This window comes from Apus apus, chromosome 20 (assembly GCF_020740795.1).
Source record: "Apus apus isolate bApuApu2 chromosome 20, bApuApu2.pri.cur, whole genome shotgun sequence".
Classification (NCBI taxonomy): Eukaryota; Metazoa; Chordata; class Aves; order Apodiformes; family Apodidae; genus Apus; species Apus apus.
The window spans coordinates 4,018,694-4,031,943 of NC_067301.1; the positions used below are offsets into that span (position 1 = coordinate 4,018,694).

The 13,250-nt window shown below is 46.4% G+C and overlaps 2 protein-coding genes across 2 annotated transcripts in view; both read left to right on the forward strand.

The window, feature by feature from the left end:
• Positions 1-338: 338 nt before the first annotated feature.
• The window catches only part of PIK3CD (phosphatidylinositol-4,5-bisphosphate 3-kinase catalytic subunit delta), a 48,932-nt gene continuing 36,020 nt past the window's right edge, over positions 339-13,250 (forward strand). Inside the window, exon 1 of the mRNA XM_051637046.1 lies at positions 339-384. The gene's annotated coding sequence lies outside the window, so the exon portion shown is untranslated. The remainder of the gene's footprint in view (positions 385-13,250) is intronic.
• LOC127393041 (forkhead box protein D3-like) lies at positions 647-1,303 on the forward strand. The gene is made up of 2 exons (XM_051637676.1): positions 647-1,000; positions 1,076-1,303. The coding sequence occupies exons 1-2, from the start codon at positions 647-649 to the stop codon at positions 1,301-1,303; spliced, it is 582 nt and encodes a 193-aa protein (XP_051493636.1).

Consider the following 13,250-nt stretch of genomic DNA (forward strand, 5'->3'; position numbering starts at 1 on the left):
CTTAAGCTTTGTAAAACTTTTGAAAAAGAGGAACCGATTCCTTCCAGACTAGCGAGTTACATTTGTTTTTTAATTAATTAATTAAGGGTGAGCAAAGAAGCCCTTTTCAGAAGAGGATGTGCATTTGAACGGCTGGCAAAGGTAGGTATCCATCATCCCGCTAGTAATTCTCCACGTCCGGATGTATTTTGAAGCGTTCAGTGGATTGCAGTGCTCGCAATAGAATCGCGACGGCAGCAGCCGGAGCTCTGCTCCCTGTGTCCCCGCTCGGCACCCGCGGGGCCAGGCTCCGCTGCGGCCGGGACGCTGAGGATGCTGCCCGGACCGGAGGTGCCCCGTGTTAAGTCACGGGTGTTCAGCCGAGCACCGAATCTCACCGCAACGGTAAGATTCGATATATTCGACTGGTTTTACTGCAGCTCCTTCCCCTTGCAGCCCTTGCCCTCCGCTCCATGCCACGCAAGGAGCCGGCGGGGCCGTTCGCCCCCCGCAGCCTTCGCCTTTGCCCCCCTCCTCGGTATTTGGGTTTGCGAAGCCAAAGCGCCGTCCTGACCCGCCCGCGAACCCAAACAGCCCGGGGCTGGCAAGGGGGGAGCAGGGAGTGGCAGAGGGTTTAGAGGGACGGCGCGGCGGGGGCTGCGGGGCCATGGGGGACGCGGAGCCCGGGGAGGCTGCGGGCGGCCCGGCGGCGGAGGGGCTGCAAAAGCCGCCTTATTCCTACGTGGCTCTGATCGCCATGGCCATCCGGGCCAGCCCCGAGCAGCGCCTGCCCCTCAGCGGCATCTACGCCTACATCGCGGGCCGCTTCCCTTACTACCGCGGCGGCCCGCAGGGCTGGCGGAACAGCGTCCGCCACAACCTCAGCCTCAACCCCTGCTTCCGCCGCCTGCCCCGCCGCCCCGGTCCCGCCGCTCCCCGCCGCGGCTCCGACTGGGCGCTGGATCCCGCTTTCCACGACATGTTCCCGGGGGGCGACTATCGCCGCCGCCGCCGCCGCTGCCCGCGCCGCCCGCAGCCGCCGCCGCCTCCCGCCGCGCCGCCCCCGCCGCCCCCCGCCGCCGTGCCCTGGCCGCTGCCGCTGCCGCCGCCGCCGCTGCCCGCCTGCCCGCACGGGCCCTGCCCGGCCCTGGCGCTGCCCCGGGGCTACCTCTGTCCCGAGCTGCCCGGCTGGGCCCCCCCCGCCTTCCTGGGGCCGCCCGCCTGGCCCATGCCCGGCGGGACCGGGGCGGCTCCGCGCCCCGCCGAGCTGGAGCTCGGGGTTCCCGGCGAGCTGGGGGGGAAGCTGCCCTCCTCCTTCCCCTGAGATCCCGAGCTGCGCTGCCCCGGGACCGGCGGGCTCCTGTTTGGCTGAGCTGGAGTCGGTTCCTTGCGGGTTCTCGGGGTGCTTCTGCATCGCGACTGAATTCCCGAGAACGGGGCTTACTGAGACGGCTCAGCTGTTGGAAATGCCTGATTGTTTTTTGGTGCTTCTGCATCTCGACTGAATCTTTTTTGTGAGAAAGGGACTTAAAAACGCTCAGCTGTTGGAAATGCCTGGAGGTTTCGGGGTGCTTTTGCATCCCGACTGAGAAAGGGACTTCAAACCCCTCAGCTATTGGAAGTGCCTGAAGGAAGACTGGTTCGGAAAGCTCCGGTTGCAGTGACTAACGTGTGCCCCCTTGTTTCCTTCATTCCTCGGTGCTGTCCGGAGTGCGGATTGTGCTTCCCTACTGCTTCCTGGGTTTGGATTTGGGGATGGGTTGGGGGGGTGCGATTTTGTTGTTTGAACCTTCAGGCAAACCTGAAAGGGAGCTACAGAGCTTGAGCGAACTAATCAGCATCTTGGGGCTTTATGAAGAGTTCTGTAGGTTCTTGCAAAAGTGAGACTTTGTTCATGCAGAGAAAATATTTTTTCAAGTGTCCTTAAACTACTTTTGGAGCTATTCTTGCAAGGTTTATGAAAAAAAAAGCAATGTGTCTTTGTTTTGGGGGACAACAAAACCCAAAGATCTTTGGTCTAATACTAGTAATCTTGTGGTTTTGTATTCAAGTGAATTTATAAGGGATTTTTCATACAGTAAAGGGTTATTTTATATTGTTGCTTGTTATATATGTTTATATATGCTCACTGTTAATGTGTTTAAATGATGCTATAATTACTATGTAAGGATTTTTTCCCCTTTTAATTTCAAAGGGAGTAGTTTTCTGTTTTTCCCTTAGAATAAGGGTTCAGGGACAAAATGTGCTTTGAGAGAAGAGCTCAAATACAGTTACGTGAAGAGCAGCACTTGTTTTATGTTCTGTTTTATGACATGTTTAATAAATAGTATTTCCTAAGGGTTGTGGCTTCATAAATGACATAAACTATCTTCGTAGAATCACAGACTGGTTTGGGTTGGGAGGGACCTTAAGGATCACTTAGATCCAACCCCCTGCATGGGCAGGGACACCTCCCACCAGCCCAGGCTGCCCCAAGCCCCATCCAACCTGCCCTTCAACGCTGCCAGGGACGGGGCAGCCACAGCTTCTCTGAGCAACCCGTTCCAGTGTCTGTCTCACCACTTTCACAGCAAAGGATTTCTTCCTAAAATCTCATATAAATCTTCCCTCTTTCAGCTTGAAACTGCTCCCCCTTGTCCTATTACTCCATGACCTTGTAAAAAGTCCCTCCCCGGCTTTCCTGTAGCCCCTTCAGGCACAGGAAGGTGCTTTAAGGTCTCCCTGGAGCCTTCTCCAGGCTGAACAACCCCAGCACTCTCAGCCTGTCTCCATAGGAAAGGGTCTCCAGCCCTTTGATCATCTTCATGGCCCTGGAGATTTTGCCTGACCTCCTTTTTGTTGGGATGCTTTGCTCCTGAGCTTGGAGGAGCTGAGCCTTGAACATTAACCAGCTTTCTTAGGCTCCTTTTTCTTCCAGAGTGTTCTTGACAATCCTTGAAAGAAGGGGCAACTTAAATCCAGTTTTATATTGTTATTTCATACTTTCGTATACTTACAAAGTGATTCTGGATGTCATTAAATTCTAGCAATAGAAATACTATTAGATTTAGTGGGCGCAACAACTTTACGGTTGCTCGTACAGGATGCCAAATGTTAAAGATTCTGCAGATTTATGATTTTTCAGGTTGCCTTTTGTTTTCATTTGCTCCCATTTTTCACACTACATGAATGCTAAACCCCTTGCAATACTTTGAAAAACTCCGCACTTTATAAAATCAGTTCAGGGCCCGAAGTGGAATGTAAGCTGCATTTTGAAGCTAGTGGTAGGTCTGTATGTAATTGAAACAAATTCTTCTATGGCTTTTGTTTTAAATAGTATATGGTTCTTCTTTGGCAAAGTTTTCAAGTCCCTGCTGTGCTCTGGAGCAGATGTGAACAATACAGTTCTGTGAAACTACAGCTGCTGAATTTTGGGCATTAAATACAGCTTCTGGTCACTGATTTAGGTATTGGGGGGGGGAATCCTATAAATAATCATATACTTGGGGAAATGCCTTTCCTCCCCCTTGCCCAAGGCTCACTTTAAGCCAAACACACTTCTTCCTAATCTCAATTTCCCTCGTTTTTGCCAAGATGTGTGCTCAGCCCATCCCCATTTTCTTTGGGGAGGTGGCCGAGTTGTGCAGGAGGTTGGTTGTCTGCATAAAGATTTTTGTCTGTTGCTTTTGGTGCTGCTTAGTGATTCTTCATCACCTGTGGGCAGCAGGCTCTCAGCAGGGTGTCTGGGTCGCAGTCTGGGTCGACTAAACCGTGCTAATTGTGCCCTCCTGTGGGAGTGCAGCAAAGGCCGCCATTTATCCCCAGTGCAGGCTGCAAAGCAGGGGGCTTTTTGAGAAGATTTCTCTGGTTTTTGGTTCTTTTTTTTAAAAAGTGGGATACCCCATCTTGGAGAGGAGCAACAGCGACTCCAGGTTCTGGAGAGCTAGTTCGTCGTTTACCTCAGGGAACCGTGTTGCGCACAGGGGCAGTTTTGGCGGGAGCGGCGCTGCCCTCAGCCCGCCCGCGGCCGCCGCAGCTCCGCGGCTCTGACCGGACCCTCCAGAAGCTTCCCTGCAGCTCCCGCCGGCCTCGGGGCTCCCGAAAGTTCTTGTAAGGCCCGAATCTCTGTGTGGAAAGCAGATCTGCGCAGGGACGGTTGCTTTTGGAGCAGTTTTCTGTCAGGGCTGAGGTAAGTAACGGTAAGCTGGGTCGCCTGAGGGGACCTCGCTGCCTTCCCGGTTGTGGGTGTTATCTCGTGGGTTCCCCCACTGAGTGCATAGACGTGGCTACTTTTATGTGCCCTTAGGGAAAGGTTATTCATGCCCCCGTTATTCCCCTTGGAAATAAGAGTTTGTAAGGAGTGCGTGAGGGGGATTTTACAGGCTGAAGACAGCAGTCCAGGTGGTTTTCTGAGAGGCCCTGTGGCTCATGAGGCGCCCAGCAGCGTTGGCTTTGTGTGGGTTCAGAGAGGTATTTATTGCTAAGTTCTGCTTAGTGTGTGCTGTGGTAGCAGCTACGGGCTTCAGACCTAGGCGAGGTCCAGGCTGAGACAGGCAGAACAAAAAAAATTGTTTACACTTACAGACATTTACAGCAATTTACAACTAAGCAAGCGCTTTACTGCACAGGTTGTCCAGATCATGTAATCATGTATTTAGAAAGAAACAGACAGGTTATACTAAAAAATTGACTTTATTTTGAGGTTTTGCCACTTCTTTTTGGTTGCTTTTTCCATCTTTAGCTTTCAGATGACTGTGATTCTAGTGTCTGAAGCATCCATTCTCACACAGGAGTTGAGGAGTGAAATTATTAGCTACATCTGGTCCAAGGTTTTTGAAATGAACTAGTGAATTTGGGTCCTGGACACATGATACTCTCAATTTCTTTTCATTATCAAGTATTTAAAAGTGTTTCAATTTGGACTTGTACATTTGCACTTACATTTGGAAATGACTAGTTTAGTATTATTCCCCTATTTTTGCTAATTTAGTAACTGGAATTTCTTTTGTCTGAAGCCTTTCACAGACTGTTGTATTGTTCATCTTTGTATGTGAGTCTCTTGAGTAAATGAATGATCTTTCCAGTTAATTTTGGCTTTTAAAGTGGTTGGGGGAGGGAGGTGTTTCTTGGTGTTTGGAGATGGGTTTTTTCTGTTTTGTTGAGGGTTTATTTTGTTAAGTCTTCAAGATTTCCTGAACTTTTCTGGATGTACATAATTGTAACTGTAGTTTACCAGAAGGCTTCTGTGTAATGGTCCTCACAGCTACAGTATTCAGGCCCCTGGCATTTCTACCGAAAATGTTTACTGTCTAGAAAAGGAAATTGTGGTCAGTACATGAGCCTCTGTTTTATTCAACACTGCAGTAGAGATACTAGAAATGACATTTCAAGCTTTATATAAGTACAAATATATAGCAAGAGCTCTTTTTGTGTGTTAGGTTTCTGCAGAATAGGAAATTGATATGTGTGAGGCTAAATCCTGAAAGATAATACTGTGTATTAGAAACTGGACTTCTAAGATAAATTTTCTTTCCTGATCTTTGAGAACCACTTCTTGTTGAAAAGTGGTTTCTTAAGATGAAGTGGCAAAGGTCTGAAGGGATAGTGGGAGTGCTGCATTAAAGACAAGACTACCTCTGTCCAATGCCTGATAATATGGATTTCCCCACTGTTTATGTGAATGTATGTAGCTATATATTTGTACTAGTTGCTCAAGCACAGTACCTTGTAGTATGAGCTACCTTGTAGCTGAGTATCTTGTAGGCAGTAAAGGCTGTTAAACAAACAGTGTATCAGGCAAAAATGAAGTAATCTTAAATTTCCAGTTAAATCTGTTTTAAGCTTAACGTTGTGAATAAAGGGGCACAGGAGTTCTGTGCATCAAGAAAATACTAATAATGTTGTCAAAGTATACAAGACACAGTTTTACAATGGTTCAGTTCTTTGATCTCTCTTAAAAAATATCCAGGTATATCAAGCTTTTGAGGACACATGGAAGAGTGAAGAGCTTTCTCTTTTCTCTCCAGTGGGTTTATGTGTCGTGTTGGCCTTTAATTACTTTTAACAGCCTATTTAAATTGATACGAGTGATTTATTTGCCAGCTCTTCATTGGTTCCACAGCTTTTCCCTTTGTGATTGCCACCAGGTGGAGCGTTTGTGCCAGCAGAACAAGGTTGGAGATCGTCTCCATGCCTTCTGAAAAATCAAACAGTAAACACACCTTGAAGCAATGTCAACGGGAGATTCTAATAGTCTTAAAATGGAGATGGGAGTATGTGTTCAACTGCCGCTTTTGCCTGCAGTAGATTCTCCTGTTAACCCCTCCCAGCAGCATCCCCCATCATGCTGGGCTTGATTAATTTTTCTTAAGGTGATGGAGCCTAGGGGCAGGTCCAGTCACTACTTCTAGGAGCATCTCTCCTCATCAGTTATTTAAAAAGACAAAACAAAAACCCTAAAAGCCTAGGAAGGCTGGCTGGCTCTGCCAACAAAGAGGAGTGCTGGGAATCCCCCAGTCTCATTCAGGCACTCTCACACTTCCCCCCCCCACTCCTCACCTTTTTTCTGTGACTGGAGGAGAGGACTGGATTGTTGGCTGCATTTAAACCAGGGGAGTTGTTAATGGTTTGTGTGGCTTTTTTAGCAGCTCAGTAGTGCTGGGACCTCTCCTGTGTTTTGCATCCCTCTAACAGCAGAGGATCTTATTGGTAAGCCTCTTTCTCTTGGGTTTGTGACTGCATTTTGAAAGGAACCTCTGCTTATTTTTCTTTGCCTTATAGTCTTTCGTCAGTATTCTTATGGGTTTTATAAATGAATCACAGCCTAGCACATCCCCTTGCAAGCTGTACAGAGGCTTTGAAAATAAGTAAGGAAATACTGCATTCCCCTTTCTCACCAGTAGGTATCAGACGGTTTAATTCTTTTCCATTGTGTTGCCTCCTTCACTCCCTCCCCTTCTGGTTATAGCAGTTAAAAAAATGAGTTTATGTATTATTAACAATAGAAAGCAAGGATAGTTTGCCTGTGCACAGTGCTGAATTAGTACAAATGTGAAAGACTTTTGACAAATACAAGCTGAGTACAGCATAGGGAGGTGCTATGCTGATATCTTCGCGTGTTAAGGCCTTTAACTCTTCCTGAGCTGTCCCTCACTCAGGGATGTGGTAGTTCATTTTGTGGCTCCATATTGTGATCTGTTACTTGATGTGACTCAGATTCTTATCCCAGCTGTATTTGCTTTACATTTTGAGCCCTGGTCTCCAGCAGCACTAGCTAGGCTGCTTTTTGTGTTTGACTTTTTCTCTGGATCTGAAGATTACCAGGATTCCTGACATGGCTTCTTTTCCTTTTGTTTTATCCAGTTAGGTGTTTGACATAAGCATGGTTACATGCAGAGATAAAAGTTGGAAATACTTTCTATGAAATGGAAGCCAGTGTTTGTTTGTTGTCAGGGGTTTGCTTGACCTTTCTGTCCTGCTAGTATTTTTGACCCTAACTGTTGTTTCCTTATCTCCACCCTTTTAATCTCTCAGCCTGTGTAGAAAACTGAAAAGATAAGGGTGTGAGCAATAAAGACTCCTGCAAAATAGAAACCTTTCTGTCAGAAGTTGCCAACAGAGGGTGAGTTGGGAGAGCTGTGAATGCTGAGAGCTGCAGACAAGCTGGCCCAGTGTCCATCAGTAGAAAGATATGACTCAGAATCCTTATTCCTTAAGAAGGTTATATATGGATGTAAAAATGATGCTAAGACCAGTTTGGATGCAGCAGGTCATAGATAAAACTCTTATTAGTCTGTAGAATGGTCTATAGTCTATAGAATAGTAGCTATTTTAAGCTGTAAAACTCTTAGCAATGAGAAGATTATGTACTTTTCCTTGAAGTTTAGAGTATAAAATGGATGCAGAGCTGCCTATGGAGTGGTGTCTGTTTTGACCTGTTTCTTTTACTTTGTGGCCCTGGGACCTTCAGGGCAAGAACTATTCTTGTGTTACCTCCCAAAGCTCTTCAAGCTTTAGGAATTTTCCTACATATGAGGGACCAAGAATACTCTATCCAAGTTACAAAGAGAGCAGTGTGTCCACTGCCTGGACAGGGCTTACATCAGCCATCCCCATCAGCACAGCCTCCTGAAGAAGAGAGGGCAATTATGGGAGCTCTGGGCACTCACTCCTGCCTTTTCTACCATGCAGGAGTGGACAGTGTCAGGACTCACAGTGACAGTAAAGTGTAGCAGGCACTCCAGGGACCTCTGATACTTGTGGGTTTAGTCTGTCTCAACATCAGCTGCAGTCCTGCCTCTCCTGCCACCCCCATGACCAAGAAGAGTCTAGTGGGACGTGTTTCCCTTGGTGCTGCTGGATTTCCCCTCCGTCAGTGGCTCTCTGGCCACGCAGCTCCGTAACCAGTTTCCCGTCAAGAGCAAGTAGATTGTTTCTCACTGAAAACGTGGCCTGTGGTAAGGGGGTGGGAAGGGAAGAGGGGGTGGAGTGCGTGTTGGGGGAGATGTTGCTGCTGCAGTTTCATGCCTCAATCTTTATTCTCTCTCCTCTCTGCATGGCTTCCTGTTTTTTCACACCACTGCTCTTCGAAACAACAAGCTGCAAGCAACAGGGAGGACAGGGGGTGGAGGTTAGTAGGCTGGGAGCAGCCTCTGGAGACACTTGCAAAAGGCCTGGGTGCAGGATCTGGAAAAGGCACTGCATGCTTGTGTGTGATCCTGTCATTGTGTACCACAGAAGTGGCTCTGAGGACGTGGTGCTGTGGTATGTGTGTGCTCCTCAAAAATGCATTGCTTATTGGCAAGTTGTATTCCTCAGTTACTCTTGAATGGACAAAACTACAATTTGTCCTAGTACTTAGGCATCTTGTGACAATTAGTCAGTGTCAGAATAATGCTGAAAGATGAGTCCCTAGTGCTGATTCCTGCAGAATTTGGGATTTTATACTTTTTAAAAAAAAAAAAAAAGCCATGCAGTCCAGTTTTGCTTAGTGTGTAAAATGAGCAAGCATCTAGTTTGAAGTGCAACAGTTATGAGTTGCCCTTGCCTTTCCATGACCTTGGGTAGCTGGCAGCTTGTACAAAGCCTAGTGGACTGCTCGGAGAAGTGATTGCTAAATTGAGCCAGGCAGCAGTTGGTGATGGTTTGCAAAGACTGAAGATTCTTGAGCCACGACTTCTGTTTTTCATGTGCCTGACAGCATTCATAAAAACAAAGAAGTTGCATTAGGAACTCTGCAGTCAGTGTAATTCCTGTATTTACTGTTGTGCTTTCTCCCCTCTGTTTTGAGAGGGGAAAGTGGTCTGTTTGATCATCAGTAAAAGGCCAAATTGTAGAAAGCTATTTCTAGGATATCATCAGGTTGAGGGATCTGTGTCATGAGGTGTCTTGCTTGAGTCAAACCTATAGCAGAATTCCCTCCTGAACAGGACTTGTTAACAATGATGTTTGAAAACATACTTTTCAGTCTCAACTAGTTAAATCCGTAACTAATCTTTGGTAGATGAATTATTTGTAGGGTTGAGAGAGCATCTGTACCATATAGGACCAGTGTCATGTTTTTAGTTCCTGATTTAAGCCTGTGATCGATGCCACCTGCTATAGAGGCTCAAGGAGTCCTGTCCTCTAGTCAGTATCATTGTTGCAGAATGGGAGATCACTTTTAATCTGAAATCACCATGCTGCTGCCTTGTCTGCCAGGGAGACAAAAGATAAATTCTCTAGAATAAAGCAAATTTTGAGACAGGGAGCTGGATGGCTGCAGGTAACTTTGATTCAAGGCATGACACAAATAGGTGTTTCTGAGATGTTATTTTTGTTGGTGACATCAGACCTTTGGTTTACTAACACGTTGCTAAGTGACTTCAAAAGCTGCTCCTCTGGATAAGAGTTGAAGTGTCTGGGGAAAGGTAAATAGAGGATTAGGTTGCAAAGTCTTGTTCTGGCAATGGTTTCCCTCCACAGGAGGTGGATGGGCAGCCAACTGAGCACAGCTGCTTGCAGAATTCTGTGCTTGCCAGATAGTGCTGTAGGAAGGAGATGAAAAATGGCAAAGATGGCATCAATTATTGAGTCTTGTAAAAATAATTAGCAAGACAACAGCAGGCAAATGGACAGGGAGGAGGAGAAAAACAGCTGCCAAAGCATGGAAAGATAGGACTTAACTGGAGATAAAAGAGGAAAGGGAATTGGATAAGGCATCCCTTTAATCAGTGACTGGGGAGAGAGATGAAAAATTAATGGATGAGCTTTGCATGCACATTAGAGCAAGGCAAGGAGGGAGGGGGCATCTCCTCACTTAAGTTGCCCACCCTTGGCTTCCACCAAAGGCCCCTGCAGATTAAATGCCATTTTTGTGGCTTTTCAACAAATGTTGCTAGTGGTACCAAATATGACCAGAGATACAAGAAGAGGCAAGAACAGATTAAGCAAATGTTTGTTGAAAAGGATTGCCTGGCTTTTCCATATATGTATTGGTACCAGGGCTGTGAAGGAACTGGACAGAATTCTGGTTAGTCCGGGTTCTCAAATGACAGGAACAGGCTTCCATTAGGATCCCATTTTCTCCTTCATTTTCCAGTTCCTTCCAGAGTTACCAGCAAGCATATGAATGATTTTTGCTGTGTAATGCTGTGGTCTCTGATCTGTGGGCAGAGCTGTCTACTGTGATACAAGGATGTAGTTAATAAGATTTCACAGTGAGTCTCTACTGTGTGCTGAATGAATGAAACTTAGTGACTTCGTGGTGATGCCTGTTCTGTCTTCCAGATTAATTCCTAGGGTCATTATCCTCCTGGATTTGTTTCCCATGACAAGTCTTCCAGGTACCTCTGCCTGGAATTTAGCAGATGCTCTCTGCCCTTGGGAGAGCTGTGTTCTCTCACCCGGCTCTATACAATCTCTTGCAGAGATCTTTTTCTATACTACCTAAGCAGATTTTTTGTTTAACCTGTGTGATGCACACAGCATAAAAGCTCCAACTGTCTTGTTGCAAGCTTGCTCCTTGCCTTCAAGGAGAGTCAACTACACATATGTAGTAGAGGGTGACTCAGTCACCCATGATAAGATCTAACGGGTATCTTAATTGAAGTAAATAAACAAGTATCAGCATAGACTTACTGGCTGTCTTTACTAGAGGTCAGTTGCTTCTCTGTAATGAAAAGTTTCAGGGAAACTTTGGGGGAATTTGCACACTTGCAATCAGAGCTGCTGACTCCTCATTCAGAGCAGAGAAAAACATTGTTTTCAGAATCGGGCTGCCTTTTTTTTTTATGGCTTCTTCCTCTGTTTGTTGCAACATATGAGAAGCAGCATAACTGCTTTTAATTTTCTGCTTTAAGACCGATCCCATGGTAGTAAGTGGGGAGTACTGCTGGGCAATTCACACTCTGTGTCTTCTCCTGATGCTGCTAGGGTGGAGGAAGACCTCTTTCCTTTGGACTCAGATGGTGGGATCATTGTTTACTGGGCTTATTTTGTCTTTGGACAGAACTGCCAGGACATAACCAAAGCATGGCCAAGGTAGCAGATGCTACCATCTGTTGATAACTGATGTGTGAAAACACCATCAAGAAGTTGACAAAAAAATTAATCAGCTTTTGATTGTCCCTTGGCTGGTCATTTTGTTATCTCTAAGGTGCCTGAAGGGAAAGACTTTGTTCTGTGAGCTGTGCAAGTTTGTCAGGTTGCTGGGTAAGTTGGTCAGGTGCTCTCATCTTTATTTCTTTGGTTTGGGGTTTTGTTTTTGTTTTGTTTTCAACATAACAGGATTTCACATGCTGATTTTTGTAAATTGAGTAGACTTTCAGCTGCCTTCCCTCCTTTGCTCAGCTGGACCCCACAAAAGTTCAGAAAGAGGGGTAGGGAAAAATGCTGTGGTGCTCTGGATGGAGCAGTCCCCAATGCCAAGTAATATGTTATCAATAAATGTGCTGGTGGTGTCCATTATCAGAGGTAAAAGGAAGATAAAAGAAAGGAGGAAAAAGACTGTCTGCTGTTTCAGGAACAGAAAGTAGTGCCAGCCTCTGTTCCCCCACTGCTGAGTATGACCTCCCAGCATAGAGAGTGCACGGGAATAGGCAGCAGCAATCATTAAGTCATTGAAGGAAGAGAAGAATGGTAAATTAATAATGTGCATGGAGGAAGAGTCAGGGCATGACCTGTTAGCAGAGTGGTCTACAAGTAGGTGCTGTGGTTTGGGTTGTTTGTAATGGCATGATTTTAAAAGTCCATGTGGCATCATCAGAAGCTCTGTGCCTTGAGAGGACATTTGTGTGGCTCCAATGTGGGAGCTGGTGAAAGAGACAAGCATGACAGGCTGGGAAATGGCCCAGAAAGAGAAATGCTTCAGTAAAAGGAGAAGTCTGAGGGAGGAGGAAGGCTGTATTTTTAGTGTCAAAGGGCTTGTGAATTTCTTTAGTTTTTGCCACAGAAGGAATCACATGTAGTAACTAGGTATATTTTTGTTGGGGGTTTTTGGAGGTGGGGAGGAAATGTCTTTCAAGGCCCTTTTCTTTGCAAACTCTTATTTAGAGTTGAGTGAGCATCTTGCCTCCCCAAAGTGTCCCAAAGGAGTCTGGCAGGTGAGCAGGTGGGTGGTTTGTGGTTGTCACAGAAACAGGCAGGAAATGCTGCCATTAGTGGTTTGTTTGGGTGCTCTGTCCTGTGTCTGTAGCAGGCTTGTTAACCTGTTGGGCATCTGCTGAGCTACACATCTAGCAAGTATCTAGCAAGATAGCCACAACAAGAGGCATTGTTAGTCATGTTTTACTTTCTCCCCTGACATCTCCAGCCTGCATAGGCTGAGACAGTTGCTGATACAGTCTGCAGTTTTGCAAGCCATGTCCGTTTGCACCATGGTGACAATGCTGGGAATGCCCAGCTTGCAAAGCGCAGCAGGCTTCATGCTACAGGCAGTTCAGTGGCCCTGAGCTCTGTGGGCACTGTTGAAGCCAGTGCTTCCTAACAAAACATCTACCTCAAGACCTGGTGTCTCTCACCTCTCGGAGCAAAGCAGGCAAAGTTTCCTACTGATGCCCATTGTGAGAGAGCTGCCCTTTGGCTGAGAATATAGCAGTTCAAAATGGGATGGTGAAGAGACACTCTTTGCTGACACTAACAGAAATGAAATAGTTCCCTTTTCTGGTGCCTTATTTCTTGTTGCTAATTCTTTCAAAACCTTTCTTTCTAGAAGTAGGGCTTTATGGTCAGGTCACTGGAAACAAACTACATCCCCTCTTGTGGTACTGTAGTTGGTCTGTGTGTTCAAGTGGTTTCCATGTTTCTTGGTATTT